The sequence below is a fragment of the Triturus cristatus genome, chromosome 2_1 (assembly GCF_964204655.1).
Source record: "Triturus cristatus chromosome 2_1, aTriCri1.1, whole genome shotgun sequence".
Classification (NCBI taxonomy): Eukaryota; Metazoa; Chordata; class Amphibia; order Caudata; family Salamandridae; genus Triturus; species Triturus cristatus.
The window spans coordinates 125,105,877-125,131,905 of NC_140581.1; the positions used below are offsets into that span (position 1 = coordinate 125,105,877).

A 26,029-nucleotide genomic window follows, 5' to 3' on the forward strand; every position below is an offset into this window, starting at 1 on the left:
AAGAGGCGGAGATCAGTGTCTGCTGGTCTCGGACAGAGTACAGGGTCCACATCAACCTTCTGGAGCTCTGGTCGATTTGTCTTGCACTCAAAGCATTCCTTCCCTCTGTCTGGGAAAGAGAAGTGCAGGTGTTCACGGACAATACCACCGCCATGAGGTACTGTAACAATCTGATAGTCATCTAGCCGCAGATTGCTTAACTTACAATACCCCCAGTTCGGAGACATGTAAGCACTAGCATAAGTCACGGAGGTCCCCCTGCTCTCGGTCTTTGCCAGGCGCATGCGCCCAGGAGTCATCTCCTCCGTAACCACCCTTTCCAGGTGTCGGAGCGACAAGGGCCCAGATGGAGGCCTATTCAAGGGCTCTCCAGTCTTTCTTCAGTTCACCCCCCTCCCTGGTGCGCCTTCGGTCCCACAGAGGAGGAAGTCACTCATGTCAGATCTTCGCCGGCGGATTCGTCCTCTGCGCCGGCTGTGTTCCAGAGTCGATACGATGTCCGGACCCGGCCCGGAGGGGCATCTCAGTCCGTCCAGCCCACCCGTCCAGTCTCCACATAGCCCTGTGCGTCTTCCTGCGAAGACGTCGGCTTCGGCGCCGAGTTTGACGCCCTGTAGACATCTTTCCTCCCCGCAGGTGGAGGTCGAGTCGCCGTCGGTCCGCGCCCAGATCGAGGCCCCTCTGGAGGTTTTCGACGTCGATACAACGCCGTCTTGGCGGCGGTCGACACCTACTGCGCCTCTGTTACAGGAGGCTGACATTCCTCTGGGCTCACCGTGCTTGGGGTTGTTTCAGTGCCCCTTGGTACAGATGCCTATCGTTCCATGGCCTTCGGATCAACCTCAGGCTCCTCCACCTTTACTATCTAGTGGACAAGTTAGCCTTCAACCGTCCCCTACAGATGGTTTATTGTTGCCTCCCAGAATAGCCACAGAGGCTAGTGCGACTTTCGCAAGGGTAGTCCGCAGGGCTGCAGATGTTCTTCAGTTGCAGCCCCCTGTGGTTTCTCTGCCCTCTGATCCTTTACTGGATCTTCTCCACATTGAGCCTGTGGACGTGGAACCTTTGCTGCCCCTTGGTGGGTCTTTGTTTGACATCCTGCTTGGTACCTGGGCACGGCCCTCTGGTGATCCTGTTCGGACCATTGCTCGCCGGCATTGTCCGACCCCAAACAATCCTGTTTGCTTGTCCCTTCACCCTAGAGTTCAGGGTCTGGTTGTCCAGGCGGCTTTCGCCTTGCAGCTTTCTTCCGCTCTGCCGTTGCTACCTCCCACTAGGGAGTCTAACTGGCTGGAAACATGTGGTAGCCACATTTTTGCCTCCACCAGGGCGGGCATCCGTGCCTTGAACATGTCTTGCGTGTTTGCACGTGCTTTCTTTGCCCTTTGGGACTTGGTTGAGCTCCTTCTTTCTTCTCTCCCAGAAGGGCCCCGGGCTGACTTGCACCGCCGCCTTCTTGATGGTCTGGGAATGGCACAATTTTCCCTTCGATCAGCCCTGGACGCTACAGACTCTGTGGGTAGGGCAATGGCCCAGTCGATTGCTTTGCGCCGCCATGCATGGCTGCGTGATAGTCGTTTTCCAGACAATGTTGGGACGCTCTTCGGGATCTGCCATTCAATGGCGTGGACCTTTTTGATTGTCCCGCTGATTCAGTGGCCTCCCGCCTCATGTCTGGCCTCCCGTGATTTCTGACTCTTGCGGCCTAGCTTTCTCTTCCTTGTGCCTTACCTTTTTCATACATTGTATGACTTTGTGTGGCTTTTTCTTATGCATAGGCAGCGTTGCCTTATTTGTTTGGGACCCTGAGTTCATGACGTAATACCCAGATTGTTTAGGTGGCTACTCCGCCATGTTTGCCTTTGTTCAATATAGCTGGTCAGCTGGTTCTGCCTTCCTTTCAGTCCTCTGTCGATGAGCTTACCTCAAGAGGAGCCCCCTTGCCGGGGTCAAGACTTACCCTATGTGGGGTATTTGCTGGCTATTGTGTAGCCACCTTCCTACAAGGAAGGCTTGGTAAGCTCCTGTGCAGTCTTCCTCGCAGAGATTCTTCTGTGGATCAGTCTGTCCTCTCTTCCTGCTGTTATGCGACCCACACGTAGGCGTAGCTCTATTGCACTTTCAGTTAAAGTTGGGGTCTACGGTTGTCCGTAGTACTTCGTAGCATTAGTAGGGGTTCGCTACCGTGAACCTCTGCCTCTCCTGCCTTTCCCAGGGGTGTTTTTCAGCTTCGCTGTGTTCCTCTTGTCCATGTTGGCTGCTCTTCTTTTCGCCAGCCACTGTCCCTTGGGACCCCTGGTTCTGTTCCGTTCCGGCACAGTTCTTCTGCTGCTGATACCCTGCCAACCTATAGCGCAAAGGTGGAGCCACTGTGCGGCACAACTCTTCAGTGTTTGCGCATAGTGTGGGTGCACCCTGGTATGTTCGCTATCATGGGGTGCCTGCGTTCTTCCGCGGTGACTGGTTCTACCCTCCACTCTCTGGGATGGGTAGTGCTTTCTCGTACTTCTGTCTGGGCTTGTCTATGGGTGGTGGCGTCTTCGCCACGTACGTCTATGCTGTACACTGCCTTGTGCCCTCATTTTCTGGGCACTTCCCGAACAGGAGTTTTTTCCTATTTCCCTGCTGTTTCTGCGCAGGTGTTTTCCACGCTTCTGCTTTGGGCAGTGTTCTCTTCAGGATGCCCGTTTCTTGGATAGTGTTGTCTGTACATCCCTAGGCCATTCCATTGGTCCTGACTGTTTCCACTTTAGTGTCCTGCTCCATCTCCTCGTTTGTCGAAAAGGGGACCGTAGCTCCTCCCGGACGGGTGGCTGATGTTGCTTACAGATCTGGACTTTGTCCTGTCCAACTCTGCTTCACCAACACTGTTGGTACTTATAGCGTACCTTTGTCTTGTTTTATGCACCGCATCCTTTGTATATGTGTATCTTTCTTAATATATATCTGCTCTCCCTCAGCGGATTCGCGCAGCTAACGTCCCTTGCTGCGGTGTCCCTGGTCTTCGCCCCGGTCTGCTCATGGTGCGACCTCTTGGGTGTGTCTGGGCTCCTCATGCTACCCTACAGGGTGATTCCCTATGCTTGGTGTGGTTCTGGCGTCCAAACTGTATGCTTATTAGTTGTCCTGACTTCCACATAAGTACTAGTCCTACTATGGTAGTGTGCTGGGTGCCTCTGCTTGTTTCCGTCTGCCCTCTCACATCTCTTGTCAAGGAGCCACTGCGTACTGGAGTGGTTTGTGTTTCTGGTACTATCGCCACTACTGGCCATGGGTCGGCATCCTGCCATTGCTGTCCCACGTATCTTAGCTGCTGCAGATTCAACAGTGCTTTTTTCCACTGTTGTGTATACTTGACCGGTATGCGCTGACTATGTCATACCGTTTTGTCCTCCCTGTCGACGCATCGGATCCTGCGATCCATCGGGCCCTAGGTTCAGTTCCTCTTTACGAATCTATGAACTCACTCCCACACCGGCCTTTATAGCTCTGTGCTTCTTTCTCTCAACCCCAGTATACACACGGGGGTTTTCGTGCTGTTCTTTGCCAGCTTCTGGTGCCTTTGCCTCCCATTGTTTTCAGTTCTTTTCAGAGCTTTGTGGTGTGGTGTTGGCTGCACTGGCATTGCTGTCTCTACTGTGTTTCGTCACCTTGTTGACGGCTAAGTTCTCTCTGGAACTTGGTGGGGTTCCGTCGCAGAACCGCCTCCTCTATGGGTATGGCTTTGGTATCTATTCGAAGTTGAGGAATCTGCGGCTAGATGACTCTATCAGATGGACGAGTTACTTACCTTCGGTAAAGATCTATCTGGTAGAGACACAGTCCAGCCGCAAATTCCGTAACGCCCACCCATCCTCCCCGTTCTGCGAGGACCTTTTCAGGTTGGGTTTTCTGCATTCGCTTCCCTCCGGGTGGCTTTGTCTTTCTGCGGGGTGACATCTTTCACTCCTCTACAGGATGCTTCATTCTGTTTTACTTGTTACTACACCCATTCTCATTTTTGGGCGGTATACTCATGTGTCCTTTTACATCCTACGACCTGGGTAGTCCAGTGTGGGGGTCTACTCATGTCCCCCCCACCCCCACCCCTTTCTCAATTGCCTTGGGTTCTTTTACCTCCCTGGCGGTCCATTGGTTTCAAGTCTATTGGCTCTGCCTCAGTCTATAGGTTTCATACAAGGGATACGGCGTCCCTTTCTGGTGCCGACTTGTGGTGGATTGCCATTGCTCCTCTGTTTAGAACTGGTTTCCCTTCACAGTTCTATATTGTGGTTGCAGACTTTCTGTCGTCTGCTATGATGTTTTATCACATCATCTTTTGTCTCCAGGGAGGGTTAGCCTTCGCTTTTACGGGGTTGCTTCTCCGAGCGGTGATCTGCTTGTTCCCTTCACTAATTTTCAGTATACAGTGCCTGGCATAGTCCTTTATGGTGCTGTCTCACCATTCAAATTCTTTTCTTTTTCATCTTTTTGGCACACTGTTTCCATACTCTCATAGTTTTTGTTCCTCCTTTCTTTGGCCCAGCACGGCTCTACTGTGGGCACACTTAAGGGCTATCTCTCAGCCATCTGAGCCTTTCTTCGGCTGCCTGATCAGCCTTCCCTTTTCAAGTCCCCTATTGTAAATAGATTTCTTAAAGGCATTACTCATCTCTTTCCTCCTATCCCTTACGTAATGCCTCAGTGAAACTTGAACTTAGTTCTGACATATCTTATGCGGGCTCCTTTCGAGCCTCTGCATAACTGTCCTCTCAGACTTTTAACTTTAAAGACTGCTTTTCAGGTGGCTATCACCTCTGCACGCAGGGTGAGTGAGCTTCAGGCTATGTCCTCTAAGCCTACCTTTCTTTCTGTTCATCCAGACAAGGTTGTCCAAAGAACCAGACCTTCCTTTCTCCCAAAGTGGTTATTTCCACATTGGTCAAACCATCACTTGGCCCACCTTCTTTCTGCCTCCTTCTAAGGAGGAAGAGAGGCTCCACCGTCTGGATCTAAAATGTGCACTTTTATTTTATTTGGATCGCACCAAGCTATTCCGGGTAGATGACCAGCTCTTTGTTGGTTACGTGGGCGCCAAAAAAGGTTGAGCTGTGCACAAATGGACCATTTCTAGGCGGGTCGTTTTGTTAATTAAAGTTTGCTACCCTTTGGCAAAGAAAGAGACTCAGTAGGACTGCGCGCCCATTTCACCAGGGCGATAGCAGCTGCCACTGCTTTGGGATGGGGAGTCCCCCTCAATCTGTCCAGCAGCTACATGGACCATCTCTGCACACATTCACAAAACACTACTGTCTGTCTGGACAGCCAAGTCCGGAGAGAAGACTTCTTTGGCTGTTCGTTCTCCAGGATTTTTTGGTGTGAACTTAGTTCGCAGACCCACCTCTGGGGTTGGTATTGCTGGGATATCTATTCTAAAGGTAAGGAATCTATAACTAATTGTCTCTTTCAGATGAACAAGTTACTTACCTTTGGTAACGATATATCTGTAAGAGACATAGATTAGTTATAGATTCCTTACCACCCCACCTATCCTCCCTTTTCTGCGAATTGAATTCTAGGGTCAGGGAATCCCTTTTCAGGGCCCTAGTTTTGTGCACCAGTGGTCAGTATCTTACATGGCTCTGTGCTTCTGGCGTGGAATGTCATGTAAAAGAACTGACGTCAGCGCGCGAGTGCGGCGTCTGAGTAGCTTCCGCAATGTCATGCTGGTGACTATGCCAACTACGAACGAAGAACCAACCGACGCCCCCTTTCGACGCGCGGTTGTACTGCTGACGAAAAAATTCTCCAGATCTAGTCTAATGCCATGGGGTAATTCTAAAGGTAATGAATCTATAACTAATGTATGTCTCTAACAGATCGTTACCGAAGGTAAGTAACTTGTTCATGAGATGCAAGGAGGGCGGTTATGTATTACAAACTGGAAACAAGAACATTTCCAATTTTTCATGGCATACGAACAAGAATGAAGCACAGCTGTAACCAAAAGCATAATTCCAGGACAGATGATAAACAGTTGAACAATATTTGCAATGGGCGGGGCCAAGATGTTCACCATATTGGACACTTGGTAGTGAACTCTGCATTTGGCCTGCCTGAAATCCGCCACGCTCCACTTCTCCTGCCCATCCAGCTGTCCCTTTGCAGGTCTCTACTCAAGCGCCTCCTGGCGTGGGACGGTGCCATCCAGGCAGTTATTTTGCTATCCTGTCTGGAGGTATGCCAGAGTTTGTGAGGCTGCTACATTCACCCAGTGCGGCCCGCACCCATGTGGTGGCTGCGCACATGACCCCACCGGTGTAGGGTCCCTGGAGGAGGCAAAGGTGTCTCGCCCTCCCCCACCACCACCACCACCACCATCACTGCTGCTGTAAAGCATGCCTGACCTTTGCGTGTGAATTTTTTGTGTCGCCTGGGCCTGCGGCCTATGTTGCCTGCGGAGACTGACTTCAACGTGGGACCAGCCTGGTGCGGGCCCGCTGACGCCGGGATATGCACGGCCTCAGACACGTCCCGTGTTGCCAGATTTTGAGACCCGCCCAAAGCTGTCCTAGTTCAAGCCCAAATTCAGCCCAACACAGAGCAGTATCAGCCCAAAAACCAGCCCAAAGATGCAACTCTTAAGTTATGCACAAATAGCGTTCAGATAAGTCTGAAGTATATTCAGTATACATATAGTTAAAGAAGGTACAATGGACTCCAATGGACGTCTGCAATCCTGCACAAAATCTATTAAAAACACAAATTTTTAAGACCAATGCCTACTATGACCTTTTAACTGGCACTTCTGTAATCACAAATCCACACTCAGCCTCCTGGCATTAATGACTACAAGAGCAGATTATAATAATTAAATCTAAGAACTGGAACATCAAAGCTAATTCAGCAGTGTGGCTCCAAATAAATAACACAGAATGAATCTTGCAGAAGTAACACCACCCAATGCATAAATGCCAATAGACATGATTCAGACGGGAGACACCCAATTTTTTAAAGCCAAAATTTGGTTTATTTTGGCTGTATTCCACCTCAAATTGCCTCTGTTATTGTTTTTTTCAAATCTTCCTCTTCACTCTTCTAAAATGTTGCCAAGCATCACAGTGATATGTTTTATGACACAACCATTGTGTTAAGGTAATTCCTGTAGGACTGGTCTGGCAAGGTTTCCATTATTTCGATTTACATGAAGATATTTGAACAAAAAGCTTCTTTTTAGTGGCAGACTATTAACAATTGCGCTTAAATATGAAGTGACGGGTTAAAAACTTAAGACTAGAAGGAGAAAAGTCTTGTTCGACAGCTTCAATGGTCACTACAGTAAGATGACTGGGATCACACCCTTCAGTTAAAGGAAGAGGCCAGAAAAGTCAGTCACGTACTCTGACCAATTCTCTTCTCTGCTCTCGACTCCGAAGTCCTTCAGTATGACCACATAATCGGGCACTGAATACAGTAATACAGCACCTGTGGTGTTGGCTAAACTAGACTAAAGCTCCCAGTCTTGGCATGAAGCAGATGTGTTTGCTTAAGGTCTAAAAGCCCCAATTTCCCAGAACTTTTGGCAACATCCTCCCCTCAACTCTGCTGTTATTGTCATCACTCCTCTTGGTACACCCCAATCTATTTCACTTCATCATTTGGGCTGTCCTGCTACCATACCTGTGCAATATCATGAGCCTGTGCAGCTGCTTTATACCGATCACCCACAATAGACTTTACATGAGGGGGGCCCTGTAAGAATGCCCAATGTACGTCTGTATGAGTAATCACACCGATGATGTAAATACCACTTACTAATTATGTTTTATTCAATTCTTTATAGCGCTGTTAATCCTAATGTAGGGTGTCAAATTACTTTACTACAGACAAACATATTATACATAGACAATGAATTGTACAAGTGTGTAAATCAATGTACAAGAGGTATCTACATAAAGTAATCCGTGTTACAAGGTGTAGGAGTCACATATCAACCACAGTTAGGCATTATATGTTAAGAGTACGTGGTCAGGAGAAAACCAAAGTCTGGCTTTAAAACATAATGCAGTGGTTGCATGTGTTGATAAGCCTTCATTATTACCCTTTAAATGAACCCTTTTTAGCAACCTTGGAATAATGAAAGCTTGATGGGGGGGAAAAAAGGACCAAAGCTATGCCTTACAGTTTGCATATAGCTCCTTGATGCCCATTCATTTCTCACTATGCTATATTAGGATGTTAACTTATTAACTTCCAGTAACTAAATGGTCTTCATAACAAACGCAGTAACCCACTGAGCTCTTTATATACAATACAAATCTGTAATCTGCATGTTGCAAGTAAGGTTGTCCCCTGGTTGAATTTGTACCAGCATGAACAGTGTTTTAGCGTCCCACAGTACTACCAAGTGCCACACACAACGGGTTAATGTGAATCATTACAGTGTTACCCTGTATTATCACAGGGTAACCAATTTGTCACGCTTATTAATTGATCTGAGATGATAGCGCATTCATTAACAGTCTGCCTTTCCTGCTTGTGGAGCTAAGAGGACTTTGTACTGTCCTAGGACACAGTCTGATTAGTTGAATGTATTAACCACGCAGTTGTGATCCTATATCTGCAGCGGGAATTTGAAGTGCCTCATCCACATTGATGGAACCACACCTTCTGACCAGCCCGATTGTAGTCCCAACTCCCATCGGACAGATAATAGTGCACTTTGCATCTGATTTTACAAGGATGAGTGGAAGATGCTGCATTACATGTTCAAAAAAGTAAAATATCTAGCTGACCATTTAAATTTGCTGTGAACTATTCAACAGACTCGGACCAAAATCACGAATAAGATGATCTGCATCATTAAATTATTCCTTATTGAAAAATTATTATACATGTTTTAGAAGTACTCCTGGCAGAGATGGGCAACACTTCAAAATTTACACACTGTAACAATTAGATTTAAAAAGTGAACAAAAAGCATAAACGGAACAAAATACATTTGTGATTTCAGTTCCATAAGCTAAATAAGGAACTTTGGCTTTGTTGGAAATAATATTGTAAATATTTCAGTTCTGAAATGGTGAGACTGAGAAAAAACTGTGTCGAGTCTCTTTGAGGTTACATCAAAGGCAGTGAACTGGTTACCAGTGCCACTGCAGAGTTCAGATTTTGTTTTTATGATGTTGAAGATGAGGGCAAAAACATAGAACCCGTCTCAGCATCTGCTTTTAAAACTGCCGGCCCACTTAAAGCCCTGAGTTCATTTAATCGCAAATTATCTTACCGGACTTTAATCCTGTGTAAATTTGATGACACGCACATGCTCTCAGCTGCACAGCAGCATGCTGAGATAGTCCAGACCTGCTGGCTGCCACCCACACTACATGGAAATATATACAAACAAGGCCTGCTGCTGTAGACCACATTGGTCCAGTCACTCTGGGGGCAGGCCCGAAGCATTTAGCAGGACCGTCATAGGTAGCACTTTCGCACTATGAAAGATTGACGGCCCTGCTCTGCTGAATCCGGGAGCTCTGCAGGATTTTGATTGGCTGCGCTGCCCCCCTCCGAGATTTTGAGCACACTGGGCTAAGTAAAGCCAAAGTTTCTGCCACCTGCCTGGAGAGTTATTTCACGCAAAAATTGAAAAAATATCACCTTTTTGTGTGGGAAATAGCCTAATCGGCAACACACTGGCCACGTCTGAAATCGGGCTTGTTGCAGCTGGAGGCTGTGGTGACCTCGCCCGGACACTCTAGTGGCTGGGCGACAGAAGAGGTACTACGTGGGGCAGCCTACTCTTGAGCTCGGGGGACCCCCTATTGCTGCTATTGACAGCTATGAGACACATGGTCCATACCGCCTGATGACTATTGTGTTTCTGCACACAACCCAGATGCAACATCTTCTACTCCAGATGCCCTGTACCCTGTGTAGATTGTTTGCTTGGGGCCACGGGTATTCCCCACTGCTTTGGGCACAGGCTGCCCTCTTCATCTACTGGAGACATATCCCACCTTGTTTCAGCGCGAGAGATTCTCGAGAAATTCCTCCTCAAAGACTGTGGACCTGCACACCACTGACTGACCGGGGGTGCAAGCGGGCGCCGTCTGCGGTTGGTGCCAACTACCGCCCTGCGGGGCAGATCCGGCTTGTCGTTCCCTCTGGAAGGAGCCCCCGCCCCCTCCACCATGGGGAAGAATAGTCCACAAAGAGGCACTCAGCAAAGCTAGATAGACCATTTCACAACCCCAGGGTCGAGCTCGATGTCGAACCCTGCACCCCTCTCCCCCACCCCTCAAACTGACTGGGGTGGCAGGACCTCCAGATCTACCTCTCGAGTGTTGGCCAGGCAGGATGGTACACTGGACCTGGAGCAACAGAGGTTGGAGCAGGAGTTGGTGACGGCCTCTGACTTGGGTGCAAGTGCCATGGATGTAGTGGAGGAGACGCTGGAACAGGAAGTGGTTTGAGTTGGTGTCTGGCTCAGTCACTGCACCCACTCTCGTGCTTCTTTGCAGGGTGGTGGCCATGCATGTCAGGGGCGCACACATTCCATTTCTGGGATGGTGAAGAGTGCTGATTACTTCCTGAGGGCGGGTTGCTAGCTTGCGTGGCATGCTGGCTATTGAGGGTGGCACATGGGTGAGGTGTGTAGGGCTGACTGGGTCAGGCCTGACAACCTCTCCCCACACCCCTTTTTTCTTTTTCAGTATTGTGCTTTGGGATTGCTTCAAGAGTAGTGGGTGTGATAGATTAGATGTGCCGATAGTGTACCATTGTGACTGGTGTGGTAGGGAAGCGTGGATTGGGCTGGACGTGGCTTCTCGTGCTGACTTCGGTTGCAGCTCCTGGACGCTGCCTTCCCACCAATACTATTGAAGTTGTATGTTGTATGTTGACTGGTGACTGAGTAGGTTGAGAGGTGGGATCTTTATAGTGGGGTAGATAGCTTTTTGGGGCGGGTTTGGCAGGATTATGATGATCGGGGAGACGTGTTGTGGAGACCCAACCATATACTGATAAAGTGAAATGCTAACTGCGACCAAAGTCTAGACTGGATTCTGAAGACCAAGAAGAGCCGGGGACCCAAGGAACCATAGAGGTAAGTAACTAGGAACCCCACGGAGGCCGTGTGCAGTCAAGTCAATGGGTAAGTCACTGTTGCAATTTTAAAGAAGGACTCTTCCCAGTGGACCTGAAGAAACCCTGTGGAAGACCAAAGGTTGGAGAGCCACTCCACCTGTGGGTACCTTAGGAACCAGGATACCTACACCAGGGAAGCCGGGTGCATAGGTGCGAAGCTGCTTCCGAAACCACCGTGGAACTCAATGGAAGACTTCAGGAAGATGCAGCTGGTGGAGAAGGTTAAAGGATCCGGTGGAACCCAAAGCTGGATTCAAGATGAGAGGTACCTGCAAGCAGAGGGGAATAGAGTCTATGGCACTCAGGAGTGACCAGGAGGCACGGAAGACAAATGCCCACTGATGTCTGGTGATGCAGGAGGGTTGACGATGACCTTGGAGCTGCAGCTGTGTGGACCAGGCGACGCTGTGGAAGACCAGGAGCCGTTCACGAGCTGTCCCACGTCTGATGTCGAGAGTGGAGGGGTCAGTGTCCGTCGGGAGCACCAATAAGCCTTGACAACTTCAAACAGCATGCCAAGTGAAAAGGGTGTATGGTTTAGACCAGCAAGGTCCAAGTGACCATGAGCAGGGGAGTAGGAGTAGGCCTCAAGCAATCAGCGAAGCCCACTGGTGTCAAAGAAGACCCTCAAGACCGGAGGCACTGGAGTCGCAAGAGGACCTCTAGCAGCGCACCAAACATGCAGGCCCATGGTCAAAAGATGCAGTGAGGACGAAGAACTTGGTAGAGGGAGATGCTTGAGGCTGGAGCTTCTTGGAGCCCAAAGATCTCTTGTGAAGAGAGCCAACAAGTCTTTGAAATGGCAAGTAGACGCGGTGCACAGGGGTTCTGTTCCAGCAGTTCAGACCAGGGATACTGGCCTCAAACTCGGTGAGAAGACAGTGCAGGCCTCGAGGGAGTTGCAGAACCACCACCTGTGTTGCTAAGCCTTTCGTAGTCAGTGGAAGCCAAGGATCAGCAGACAGGTCATCTTTGTTGTGGTGCCTGCAGATGCATCGAATTGACTCCTTCACTTCAAGTGAGATTCCTTCAGGTGTCTTGGATATTCACAGGCCTTGGGAGGATCCTGTATGGAGCACAGGCACATACGTTGCAGCAGATTAGCAGGACGACAAGACCAGGAGCAGCAGGAGTCTTCCCAGTTGCAGTCGCGGTGCCCAGAGCAAAGTCCAGAGTGCCCAGATGGTCGAAGAAGTGTTGTCTGATCTGAATCTCGTCTCAGGAGGAATCGCGTGACATTCGTCGTAGTCATCGTGACTTTTGTGTCATCAATATAACCGCCACTCCGGCGCGCTGGTGTCCGTTATTTTCTTTCCGCATCATCCAGCGGCGATTCCTTAAAGAGAGCTGCACCATGTACATTTTTGACAGACTTTTTTCGATTTTTTGACTACTTGGTTGGTGTTTTTAGGAGTCTTGTCAAGCAAGAAGACTTTTGGGTTCAAGCAGTGTGAAGCCTGCCACCGCGCATTGCCGGTCATGGACCCCCATTTAGTTTGTCACAGACTGCCAGGCTATGGCGCCCAAGGCTTTGAGGGAGAGGTCCCTAAAGCTTCTTACGGCCCGTCATCCTGCACTTCGAAGGTCACCTCGTCGGTCTCGATCCCGGTTTAGGTCTCAGTCGAGATGAAGGTCCAAGCACTGCTCTGGTGAATCGAAGTCCTCTTCTTCAAAGTCGTCAAGTCAGGTAAGAGGCACCACAAAAAGCACAAGAAGTCGTGGCGTGCTTCGACTTCACCCCTGATTTGATTTGATAAAAAATTTATAACGCGCAAAACAATAACCTGAGGGTATCAAGGCGCCTAAAAATAAGATCAGTAATTGAAACAAACATCCTTACATATAGGCCTGCCGAAAGAGGCAAGTTTTAAGCGCGCTACGGTCTTGCAACGCGGCGGAGGAAACTCTGCCTTCGAGGCCCCGCTCTGCGGAGCGAGTACCTGGTTCTCCGTGTTACCCTCCCTTTCCAGCTGAAAGAGTTTTATTACGCCATGTGCACCATATTTGGGCGGCCTGACCGTGCCAGCGCACCTTTGGTCCCTGTTGGCACAGAAGATGGAGGGGCCCCCGTTGTTCCCATGCAGGCTGCTCCGGCTGCTGCCTCCGATTGGATCTAGGTCCAGACCGACGCCGGTTGCACCTTCACAGCGACCTTCCCAAGTGTCACTTCCAGCACCGAGGTCCTCTGCGTTGCGGGCGCCCTCCGGCAGCACCTCCCAGATCCTCGTTTCTGATGACACAGATCCGGTCGGCGTACTCTGGTGCCGAGGGAGCCGTACAGGTCCATGCTGTTCATCTTTCCCGTTTCTGAAGGGTTAGAGACGGAGGAAGAGTATTGGGAGGGGGAGCAGAATCCCTTAGAAATCCTGTACCAAGATGATGTGGACTGTTGCGAGTAACTGGGTGATGCCTGTGGTTTGGACACCTCCCCAGACTCTGGCATGCTTTCTCCTCAAACCCTGGCTGCAGAGGAGGGGGCATCTTTTGCATGGTGGTGCATAGGTCCTCGACCTGTAGCTTCCTACTGTTGCAGTCAAGACTAAAGTCTTGACAGAGGTCCTGCAGCCTGAGGTCTTTAGCTTGGAACCCCTACTGCCTTTCAACGAGGCTTTAACAGACGTCCTTCTGGGAACCTGGTCCAAACGCAGCACAAGGGGCCCTGTGAATAGGAAGATCGCCCGCCACCATCGCCCTGCACCGGGCGACACACTTTTCCTCACCACCCACCCCACCCCACCCCTCAAAGGTTGGTGGTCCAGGCTTCCACATCTCGTGGCGCGTTCCCTTCTGCACCCCTGGATAGGGATCCAAGAGACCGGAGACTTCAGAAAGAAAACATTTCTTCCGCCAGTCTGGCATTGCAGTTGGTGAACACCGCATATGTTTTGGGCCGTTACTCCAATTTGATATGGGATACGGTTGCACAGGTTGTAGGACCGTAGGATCTGCTTCACATGTTTACCCCCACTTTTTGCTGGTGTCTCACTGTTTTTCGACTTTAGTCTGGCTGGGTCCCTGCTATTCAGGGCCCCAGCCTAGCTGCTTCCTCTCTAAATTGATTGCAAGTACTTTAGGTACACTCCAGATTGGATTCTGGGGTACCCTTGTGAGTCCCTAGTATATGGTATACTATGTACCCAGGGCATAGGTACCCCAGAGGCCTACCAGGGGCTGCAGCATGTATTGTGCCACCCCTGGAAAGCCATGCAAAATGACACCATAGGTCTGCTACTGAGGCCTGGGTAAGGTGGTAAGGACCCCTTACTGAGGTATAGGTTCACTATACTTCACCTATCAGTCACCCCTATGGCAGGCCTTATCAATACTGAAGGCTGGGTGCTTGGTTATATGTGAGAGGGTGCCCAGGCATGAGCTGAGCCCCTCTGCAGCCTTCGGAATCTCTTCTCCGGGGTTGTTAGTGGTGCAGCCTGACCATATACTCTTAATTGCATTATATCTTAAACGGTTAATGCTAACTTTGGACTGACTGCACGGAAATATGTTGTTTGGTATCAAACACCTTGGAATCATACCCCCACATCAGTTCTTGATGTGAGGATATGATCCCACCCTTCTAGAGGGAGAGATATGGCAGTACTGGTATACCCGGTAGAAATCTAATAGAGCCCTGGCATCACAAAATGGATACTGCAGCCACAGAATCTGAAAGAAACACGTTGGTGATAGATTCCTTACCTTAGAATATTCCCCAGGCGTCAGTCTGGATCTGGAAAGTTTTCTGCTTAGCAGTACCCCTGCGTGCCAGCAGGCGGAGCCGTGCGGCTCCGCGCCCGTCACTGGCGCCGTGCACGCCGGGACAACGTCACGGAGACTACTTAGGCGCCACCCATGCGCGCTTACGTTAGTTCTTTCTTTTTCCACGCCGAAAGCGCAGATCCGTATTGAGCACGTACCTCGGTCAATTTTTGACCACTTTTTAAGACTTTTGTCTTCTCTTGTCTCCTGGTGCACGTAGGGATCCCCGGCTTTAAGTCTTGCGGGTCGTGCCACCATAATATGTCGGTGGCGGACCCCCATGATGTCTGCCTCTACTGCTTGGAGACCGACCACGACTCCCGGGATTGTCGGGACTGCCGTGCCATGGCCCCGAAGGCATTACGGGAGCGGCGCCGTAAGTTGCTGGTGGTCCGGCACTCCTCTCGCCGCCGCTCCGGGTCTAGGGGCCATTCGCGGGACCGCAGCCGTCGCTCCTCGGACTCGAAGTCTTCACCTTCCGATTCCGGAAAGCGACACCATAAGAAGAAGTCGGAGAGCGAATACGCTCTCCGACGTCTCCATCGCTCCCCGGAGGCGGACGTGGGGGACAGGAGCTCCGCCCCTGCGGCTCCTCTGGAGCCTGGGAGTCCCATGGCCTACCCGCTCTACCCGGGTCCGTCGGCGGCTCCCGGACAGCGGCAAGTGTTTCTTGCTGCCTTGGACCGCCTGTTTAGGCCTCAGGCTCCCGCCTGCGGGCCTCCCTGGCCTCGTGTCCAGATCCTGTTGACCTGGCGGCACCGCCTCCGGCGCCAGCCCAGGAGCCACTGGATCCCTTGGCTCCGGCCCCGGCGCCTCAACGTGCAACGCCGCTGACTCCAGCCCCCGCACTGCCCTTGGCTCCAACCCCAGCGCCATCCCTGGCTCCGTCACAGGCGCCGCACTGGGTGCCGTTTCTCCCGCCCCTGCCCCGGTTGGCGCCTAAGTAGTCTTCGTGACATCGTTCCAGCGTGCACGACACCAGTGACGGGCGCGGAGCCGCACGGCGCCGCCTGCTGGCACGTAGGGGTACTGCTCAGCAGAAAACTTTCCGATTCCAGACTGACGCCTGGGGAATATTATGGGTAATATTCTAAGTAGTAAGGAATCTATCACTAACTAATGCCTAATCACTAATGTCTCTTACAGATATATTGTTACACAAGTAGTAACTTGTGCCGCTGGTCTGGCCTCCTGCTGCTGACCAAATCTCCGGCAGGGGAGGCATGGACAATAGGTTTCTTGTCACAGGGAGGTGTAACCACCTCCCAGACAGGCTTATGTGTATTGGGGCTGGGTGGGAGTGCTTTGAAGTCCTGCACTGGGGGCACATTTGGTGTCCCTAAACATAGTCCAGTTCAACCCCGTTCAGGGGCTTCCAGCCCCTGCTCTGGCGCGAAACTGGACAAAGTAAATGGGTGTAGTCACCCCTCTTTCCAAACCCTCCCATAGGTGGTTCCCCAGAGCTAGTCCAACCTCTTCCTTAGGTATAAGTAAGGAACCTCTGTAACCAGAATTTTTATATATTCCTTTACAAAACTCTGAAGCTGAATCCTGGAACTTCGATGCTCTACTAAAGACTAGAGGGCTGAAGAAATCTCCCTTGGGGTCAAGGAGTGACTCCCCTGCTTGGCAGGCACCAACAAAGCAATTTGCCGGTCTGCATGTCCGAAGATCCCGCCAGATTCCGAAGTATTTGCAGCCCAGGAAGAGATTTTCCAGACATCTCAGAGGCCGACCTGAGTCCCCAGCACGTGAGTAGCGTGGAACCGGAACTCCTGGTCACCATGCACTTTTGCAAGTGCATTGACTTCTCGACGTCTCTTGAAGTCGTGCTTGGACTTACTTGTAGCCCCCACCTCGAGCAGAGAATCCACCGAAGATTGTCGGCCTAGTCACCCCGAGTGACCCGTGGGCCGCCATTTTGTGTTTCCTCTCTAGGTCCCTTCGCGATCCCTGGTCTGTCGACTGGTGGGTCCCTGAGGGAGTAACTTTGAATTTCCTTGGGCTTCCCTGGTTGCTCCAGACGTGCTCTGACTCCCAACCAAGTGCTGAGTCCCCCAGACCTTGCTGGTCTGCACCGAAGCAGCTTTTCTCCTTTCTGCGTGGGTTGCTGTTGCCAAGGCTTGTTGTGTCCAATCCGGGCACCAACGCTGCAGCACTCTACATCCTTCGTGGGACAGCTCGAATCCAGCTCCAGGTTGTCCTTAACGTCTCCTGGTCCTCGTGGCTGAAGAGTCAAGCTTCACCTTCGTCACCTGAAGTCACCCGACATCGGTGGGCATCCGCCTATCGTCTTCCTGGTCACTGGCAAGTGACCCAGACTCTGTCCCCTCTGCTTTCAGGTTCTTCTCGACTTCGATCCAGGTTTGGATCTCTTCGGACACTTCGCATCTTCCCGGCAGCAGCACTTCTTTGCCAGCTCCCATTGAAATCGATGACGCGACCAGACACCGTTTGACACCTATGCACCCGGCTTCCCTGGGTGAGGTAACACGAGTACTCCGGTGCTCCCGTGGGTGTTGGCCCTAGAACTTCCTAAGTCCCAAAGGGTTTGGTCCTGACTCATTTCTAGGTGTCCCTAATCTTTAAAAATCTAACTACGACTTTCCACATAGAAGCTAACGGGAGCTCGCGGCTGTGTTCTCACACTGCACACGGCACCCATGGGTCCCCTGTGTCACTACCTTGGGTGGTTCCTTGGGGTGCCAGCGATTCTACAGGCTCTAGGCCTTGTGTCTAGTTAAGTCGTGGTTCTTATACCACTATTTTAGTATATGGTTTGGCTCGCTCCTAGGGCCTGACGTGTATTTGTGCTTATTACTGTGATATTTGAAGTGTAACTTGTGTTTTGACCTCTAGTCTCCTAAAGAGACTAGGAGGGTGTGTTTAGAAATAAATACATATATTTTATCTATATATACCTGGTGTGGTTGTCTTTCATTTAGCCACTCAGGAGATTATAGACTGGTAAAACTAGCTGCTTTACATTACTTCAAGACTTAGCCTGAAGGCTGCTCTCCATAGCTACCACTAGGATAGCTTTCAATAAAGGTTGTCTTTAACCTATAACCAATAAGGGGTTGTTTGGACTGGTACAGGGTGCCCACTATAACTAGTGGACAGCATATAACAGGCCAACTTCTCACGCAGGTGCTGCCCAAAGTCTCGTAGGAGGACCGGGCTCTACTATCCCAAGCTATCTCAGATGGGAGAGATGCAGCTAAGTTTGCCATCGGATGTGGCTTGGACACCACGGACTCGCTAGTCAGAGCAATTTTTCAACACTGTGACAGTTCATCGCCATGCCTGGTTGAAAATGTCTGGTTTTTCGGAAGATGTCCAGGCTAACCTCGTGGACAATTCCTTCGATGCTGCCCTGGAACGCTTCAAAGACTTCCGGCCACAGCCAAGTCTTTGGGCCTTACCACAACCCCAGGGCCTCATCCGCTTTCCACTCCGTTCATGGATACGGAAGGGGCTATCAGCCAGGACAACTGTTTTCCGGCCAGTGGACCCCGCAAGTTGCTTAACCTCTGTGGTGTCGTGGACTTGGTTCACCTCGGCCCGTGGGTCTGGAAGCCAGAAGTCGAGCCAATCCACGATCCCCTCCTCCACCGTAAAACCTTCCTAATCCGATCCCCCAGGATCACTCTCGACTAGTGGGTGGCAGAGTACGCCATCATCTCCACCACTAGCAAGACATTATATCGGACAGGTGGGTGATGCAAATAGTCCGAAGGGTCTATTCCCTCCCCTTCGAGACTGCCTCTCCATTTATGCCTCCAGTGTACAATCGGCTGACGGAGGATCACCTTACTTTACTCCGCGAGGAAGTCGAGACTCTCTTGGCCAACAGAGCCATAGAGAGGGTTCCTGGGCCCGAAGTAGGCAGTAGTTGCTATTCCTGCTACGTTCTGGTTCCAAATAAGGAGAGAGGTCTTTGTCCTAGCCTAGACGTCAGAGCCCTCAATTACTTCCTCAAAAAGGAGAAATTTAAGATGCTCACCCTTGCTCTGGTGCTGTCTGCCTTGGACCCAGGAGAGTGCATGGTAGCACTGGACCTGCAGGATGCCTATTTTTTATAACCTCATCCTGCCTGTCACTGCTACCTGTGATTCACGGTGGGCCACGAGCACTTTCAATTTGCAGTGCTTCCATTTGGCCTCACCAGCCTCCTTGGGTGTTCACAAAGGTGATGGCGGTGGGGTTCACTATCAACGTGCCAAAGTCACACCTAACTCCCTCTCAGACGCCCTTTTTCATTGGAGCGGTTCTGGACGCGGTGCAGTTTCGGGTCTATCCTCCCGAACAGCAAGTCTAGGATATTCAGGCTATGATACAGATGTTTAAGCCTCTATCCTGAATTCCGATGAGAGTGACCGAGGCTTTTGAACCTCATGGCCTCCTGCTCGTGACCCATGCATGTTGGCACATGCAGGCTCTGCAGTGGGACCTAAACTTCCAATGGGCACAGCATTGAGGAAATCTCACCGGCCCTCAGGTTTCAGAGGGCACTGCGAGAGTCCTGCAGTGGTGGCTAACAGGCCGCGATTGGTTCAAGGGCAGACCCCTCTCCCTTCCCCACCCAAATCCAGCAGTAGTGACGGATGCGTCCCTTCTGGGATGGGGCGGCCATCTGGGGGAAGTGGAGATCAGAGGACAACATATCTGGTAGGATCTAGCCACAGATTCCTTACCAAGGCGCACTCCAGACAGGTTTCTAAGGTCAGGGCTGATCCCTTGCAGGGCCCTAGTTGTTGATACACACGAATGTCATTGCACCTCATGGCTCCACACTTTTGCAGTGGAAAGTCGTGAAAAGTAACTGTAGGAGGCTGGCGTAGTATATGGTGTACACCTACTGGTGATGCACCCTGCACTTGGTCCAGGCAACCCTTAGTGATAGAGTAAGTGGTCCCTGATAACCACATTTCTCAAGGGGTAGCTATGAAGAGCAGCTAAGGCTTATCTAGGAAGGTGTAAAGTGGGTGCATTTACCACATAGGTCAGTCATTGATGATTACACAAGAAAGAACCACACCAGTGTTAGAAAAATACAGTAGTATTTTTACACACCAACACTAAACTACTTTGGTATAACTCAAACCCGGAGATAGCAATGCACAACAATAACAACATAAAATAGGTAAATAAAGCACATGGGCTCCTATGGGGGGGTGGGTGGCGCAAACCATATACTAAAAAAGTAATTTCGAGATGAGTAGCCAAATGAGACTGCCACCCAAGGATCTACTGGACTGGGGAAGCACGGAACCACCAAAGATAAGTAGCTAGGTATCCCTAGGCGCCCGGGTGCAGCGGTGTTACCCTGAGTTGGTGTCCATAGAAGAACGTGGGGGAAGTTGCGGTTGGTGTATGGAGGATTCCGGACCCGACCCAGAGAGAACCCGTTAAAATCAGGGAGGTTGGAGAGCACCCCCACCAGCGGATATCCAGAGAAGCAGGATATCTACTCCAGTGAGCCCGGGTGCATAATATGTGTGAAGTGGTGTCGGAACGCCCGTTGAAGTCATTGTGGAACCTCGGCTGTCCAGCTGCTACAGTGACCTGTGGTCCAGGTAAGGGAAATCCAGGCGTGGATCCCGGACGAGGAGGACCTGTGGAGAGAGGAGTCCAGGTCACCCCGAGTCATCCAGGAGGAGGAGGAGCACAATTCCAGCCATTCTCGGGGGTACTTCACAGTAAGACAGAGGCCTTGAAGATGCAGCTGTGTAGTCCAGGCGATGTTGCTGGATCTCAGGAGCCTTCCATGAGCTGTCCCACGCCGGTTGACGACATGCAAAAGGATCAGCGATAGCGGGATCACCAACAAGCCTTGGCAAATGCAACAGATGTGTTACTGGTTGAAGTGCAGCATTGAGGACCAGCAAGGTCTGAGTGATTCACCTTCTACAGGTAGTTCAGTGCCGGCCTTCAGAAAGCAGGAGAGTCAGCAGGAATCAGTGGTGACCCCAGAAGGAGCCTTTAACAGCAGGCACAGGGAGTCGCAGTGAGGTCTCAGCAGCACACTGAAGGAGGCCCACGTCACAGGGAATGCAGGGTGGATATCACTTTTGAAGCAGTGTGATGCTTATGGCTGGGGGCTTCTTGATGCTCAAAGTCCTCTGGACTGGAGAGCCAACAAGCCTTGGCAACGCCAAATAGACGTGGTGCACAGGGTACGAAGTTCTCACAGCTCCATAAGGGATTACAGCCTTCCAAATTGCAGAGAAGACTGGTCCGACTTCAGGAGAGCCATTAAACCACCACCTGTGTTGCAAAGCCTTGGAGAGTCCATAGGACAGCAGGATCCATACGCCGGTCGTTTTGGCCACAGTGCCTGCAGGTAAAGGGAAGTGACTCAGTCACTCCAAGGGAGGTCCCTTCCAGCTGTCCTTGATGCACACAGGGTCCTTGTGACCCTGGAGAATGCACAGCCACAGAGGTTGCAGGATGTCTGCAAAGCACGGAGATGAAGTTGCAGTAGGAGCCTTCCTACCAGAAGCAGTCGTGTCTTGAGTCCAGCCCAGCCCAACAGTTGTGTCCAGCAGCAGAAGAGTCTTGTGGAGGACCCTGAAGATGAATCATGTAGCGTAATCCTTGTCCAGACGAATCTAGGGACCCACCCAGGAAGGGGTTTGGACATCTTCTGCAGTGACCCACCTGTCAGGGGTGTCATGAACTGTCCATTAACTGTTTTTGCATTTGTCATAATGAGTGTGACGGGTATGCCCAGACGTGGGTCCCGTGCTCTCCATGCCACTGGAATCAAGCTGTCCTGGCTGAAGAGGGGTGAAACCCCGAAACCGGTCCTAGGATGCTTGTTTCCAGTCCAGGGAGGACCTGGCTTGGCAGTTCGGGCTGGACTGTTCCCATGAGGCACAGGGTCAAGACTGATTTGCATATGGCTGGGTTCAAACTGGAATGGCATGGTGAGCAAAATAATGATGGATTTAGGCCCAGATCCCTGTAATGGTGTGAATGTATGACATTGTTCTGCATTCTGTCCATCAACTGTTGTTTTTGCACTGGCCACTCATGCTCCCAGGGGCCTCTGATGGTCTTGGAATCAAGAGGGCAAAATCAAGTGTACACCTTGTGGAGCTCTGGGCCCCTCCCGATTGAGAAGATGGGTAAGGGGGGGGGGGGGGGGGGGGTCACTCTCCTGTCCTTTGTGTTGTTTCTCACCAGAGCGGAAGCCAAGGGCTCCTGCACTAAAGTAAACCGGTTTGTGCAAGGAGGGCACCAGATGTACCCTTCAAAACAGTCTGGAGGTGCTCTGAAGCACCCGCACCCTATCCCAGATGCACCTATTTCTAAAGGAGAGGTGGTAACACCTCTCCTTCCACAGAAAATCCTGTGTGCTGCCTTGCCTTGCTGCACTGGCTGGCAAGTAGACCCTGCAAGGCTACAGAGGTAGTAATTGGGGGTTCCTTAGAGGAGCCCACCCACCACCCCTCCTCGACCTTGAGTACAAGGTATCATGCAACTAACACTGCAACCAGTGTTCAGTACATACCTTAAGATGGCTTCCCCGCACTTACAAAGCCCAGAGAATGAAGTCTGGGGTTTGCTGGGGTGCCTCTGCTCATGCAGGGGCACCCACAAACTTAAGAGCCATGCACCCTGCCCTTGGACTGAAGGGCCTGACTTTGGGGTGACTTATAGATTTTAAGTACAGTGACCAGGATATAAGGTGAACCTTATCTTCTGTGAAAGGTGAATGCACCCTTTCACACAGGTGGCTATGGCAGGCCTGTATTCACAGTTTGCATGGGCTCCCATGGGTGGCATAATACATGCTGCAGTCTATGGAAGAGCCCTGGTGTACCAATGCCCTGGGTACCTTAGTACCATATGCTGAGGACTCACAGGGGTACACCCGTATGCCAATTGTTAGGTGTGAAAAGTACTTACCAACCAATCTAGGGGAGAGAGCACCCACTCTGGAGTCCTGGTTAGCAGGATCCCAGTGTACTACAGTCTAAACACAGTGGCAAAAGATGGAGGCAACTATGCCAAAAAGATCCTACATTCTTAAAGTAACTGACATCTGCGCGCCGAGGTGGAGCGAATATAGGTGACGCAAACGTCACTACGGCATAGACGATGCTGACAATGTCACATGAAGCCAACCAACGTCGCCTACCGGCATGAAGGGGGTATTGCTCGAAGAAAAATCTTCCATATCCAGTCTGATGCCTGGGAAATTTAAAGGTAAGAAGTCTGCGGCTAGATCATGTCTCTACCAAATAAGGTCTTACAGAAGGTCAGCAACTTGTTATTTCCTGGCAAAACATTTTGTGATGCCCCATTTAGACTTCAATCTGGTTCCTACATTCCTGATATGTACCCCATTGGAGCCAATGCACAGTTGCTCATTGAGGTTGCTAATGTTGAAGGCCGTGTCCCTCATTGTCTTCATGTCTGCACGTTTCATAGGAGAGCTGAAGCATCTCCTTCCCAGACAGCTAGTGTTAAGCACTCGGGCAGCATTGGGCAGTCCATCAACCTACCAGCGTTCTTCGGTGCACCTCATCCTACATACATTGCACCAAACCATCGGGTGGCTAATTAACTCTGTGTGGGGTTTTCTGGGACAAAGAAGGGAAGATCTGTGCAGATGAATCATCCTTTGTATAAAGATCTGAGACCGACTCGTTAAGAAACAGTTTCCTTGATACCTGCGGGCTCATCCCACCACAGCGGAAGCGATTACCACGGAGTTGGAATGCAGAGTGCATGTTCTCGATAGCTGCCATGTTGTCACGTGGGTGTTGCTTGGCATGTTCATAAAACACTGCTGCCTGGATATCCAGTGCCGGTTGAATGGGCAATTTGATCTTTCAGTCATACAGGATTTCCTGCTCTGAGCCATTCCACAGACCCACCGCCTGTAGAGGTACTGATGTGGTATCTATTGACAAAGTGAGGAATCTGCTGTTAGAAGTATCCATCAGAACAAATGAATCGCATTTGGTAGCGCTCTTTCTAGTGTTTAAACTTACCGTAGATTCCCCACTGACCCACACCCTTCTGCTCTCTGTGAAATTTATTATTTTGCTCCATTCTGAAACGGTGCCAAATTAGGGATCTGCGTGTGGTTACAATCTGATTAGTAAGGCTCTGCGTCTGGCACAGATAGATATCAGAAAAACTGACGTTGACATGCAAAGATGCCATTTATATTGTGGCTCTGACATCACTTCTGGGGGTGGATGGACCAGATGCCAACCTGCACATTGCCACTTAACAATGCATGAGCAGATTGCTGAGGTCTCAGAGTACAGTTTGGTACCTGGGGTTATTCACAAGGTGAGGATTCTGTGAAAAGATGGAATATCAACCAAAGGTAAGTAGCTTGTACTTTATGATCATTTTCAGAACAATAACATAAACGTTGCTGGTAATAAGGCATATAAGAATTTCCCCTCCCATGTTCCTTCTAGAAAATAACAATTTGTGTAATCTTATTGTTTCACAGGGTGTTTCAGGACAGCGCAGTCAGTCAAATGCCATGCAGCAAAAGTCTCAGGCCAACAAAACTGCCTACGCCAGTTCGCCGTACTGGACAAATTGAAACCTTTACTTTCTGGAAGTTCAGAAGAGTGTGTGTGGAAGGAAAAAGAATTTAAAAAAGAAGTGGGCGTGTGCCCATTCCTGCAACCCACCGTTTATTAGAAGTATATTTTACAAAAGAAAACAACTGTGATCAGCCAAATTGTCTGTGCGGGGAGAAAACTGCAAACATATTCTCACGTGTGAATATTGCCCGCTTTCTTTTTGGTTTGCTGTTGTATGTAATATATTTATGTATGTATTTGTAAATGTAATAGAGCCTAAATGTGGTTTTTCTGCATTTTGCAGCATTTTTTTTGTAGGGGGAAATTGACTGACCATCTGCAGCAGTGCATATATATATAAATATATATAAATATTTTTTGTTGTTGTTTTTAAGCTCTATGGGCTTTATATTGGGTCAAAAGGAGGACAAAAGTGCCATTTCTTTTTTTTTTTAAAGCTGGAGCCTGTTATTTAAATGCACTTAGTTCCAGTAGATCTGGCAGAAACATCAAGGTTTCTGTCCCATGAAATACATCATTTCAATTGTTGAGGTTTTTTTGTGATTTGTGCCCATTCTTTTCTCCCTCTTCATCTGGAAGCTTCTATTAAAGAATTGATGGTTGCCTCACAGTTATGTTACGCACAGAAACGTCACCTGTTTATTTTTAAACTTTTTTTAAAAAAACAAAACAAAGAAATAAATCTTCAACAGTTTGTTTTTCTTGTTCCTTAGCAAGATGACATGAGACTGCTCGTTTTTTTGGGAATATGGCAGGGTTCAAAGGAGCTAAAACTCTATCCTTTTTCATGGCAATTTGTATCTTGCATCTAAAAACTCTTCCTAACCCTCATCCATGTCGCAAACTACACTCCTGAAATTGAAAATTTAAATATCAGCATTCATAAGACCAGAAAAGGAAAAAATGCCACAGCGCCCATAAAGGAAAAAAAAAACTTTTTCTTATTACCCTGCACTAATACATCATGAATGTTTTAGAATTTTAATTTTTTCTACCCCCTTACTCCACCTAATAAAGTTCTGAGAGGTTAAATATGGTTTACTGTTTTTCATTTGGGTCTACGTGAGCTTCTTTGCATGAAGTACTTGTCTATCTATGATTATCCTTAAGTGAATGTTCTTTAGTATTCATCAGTGCTGACTGGACCTGCCCACCAGCAGTATCCATAAGCACATTTTACTAAACTATAAAGTTTTTTTTATAGAAAAGCAGTTGGTTTTTAAAACTCAAACATAATTTTTGAACACCTTTTTACAGGCTGTATTGGCGCTAGGGGGAGTGCCAAAGACTTGATCATTGAAATATTATTATTCACCAGATCCAAAGCGAACAGGAAGTAGTCTTGATGCATTTGTGGTGCACAGTTACAACATAAGGCAGCACACACACTTCCCTGTCTTTTCTTTCTTTGACAATCAAATGTCTTGCATGTTGGCTCATGAATGACGTCCTTTTCCAAATTTAGATAGGCAAACAGTGGTGAAGACCACATCTCTAAACCTAGAAGGCGTGATCACTAAGGTTTTCAGTTGTTACACCGGTGAATAAATTAGTACTGTTGT

General features: G+C 49.7%; 1 protein-coding gene across 6 annotated transcripts in view; it reads left to right on the forward strand.

Annotated features, from left to right (window-relative positions):
- Window positions 1-25,499, forward strand: part of UBAP2 (ubiquitin associated protein 2) — a 1,669,217-nt gene extending 1,643,718 nt beyond the window's left edge. For 3 of the 6 annotated variants that reach the window (XM_085628795.1, XM_085628777.1, XM_085628786.1), the window contains exon 28: window positions 24,368-25,499. In XM_085628795.1, coding sequence (XP_085484921.1) covers window positions 24,368-24,463 — 96 coding nt within the window. In that variant the 3' untranslated portion in view covers window positions 24,464-25,499. The remainder of the gene's footprint in view (window positions 1-24,367) is intronic. The other 3 variants (XM_085628825.1, XM_085628814.1, XM_085628804.1) reach the window with 2 other exon arrangements.
- The last annotated feature ends 530 nt before the right edge of the window (window positions 25,500-26,029 follow it).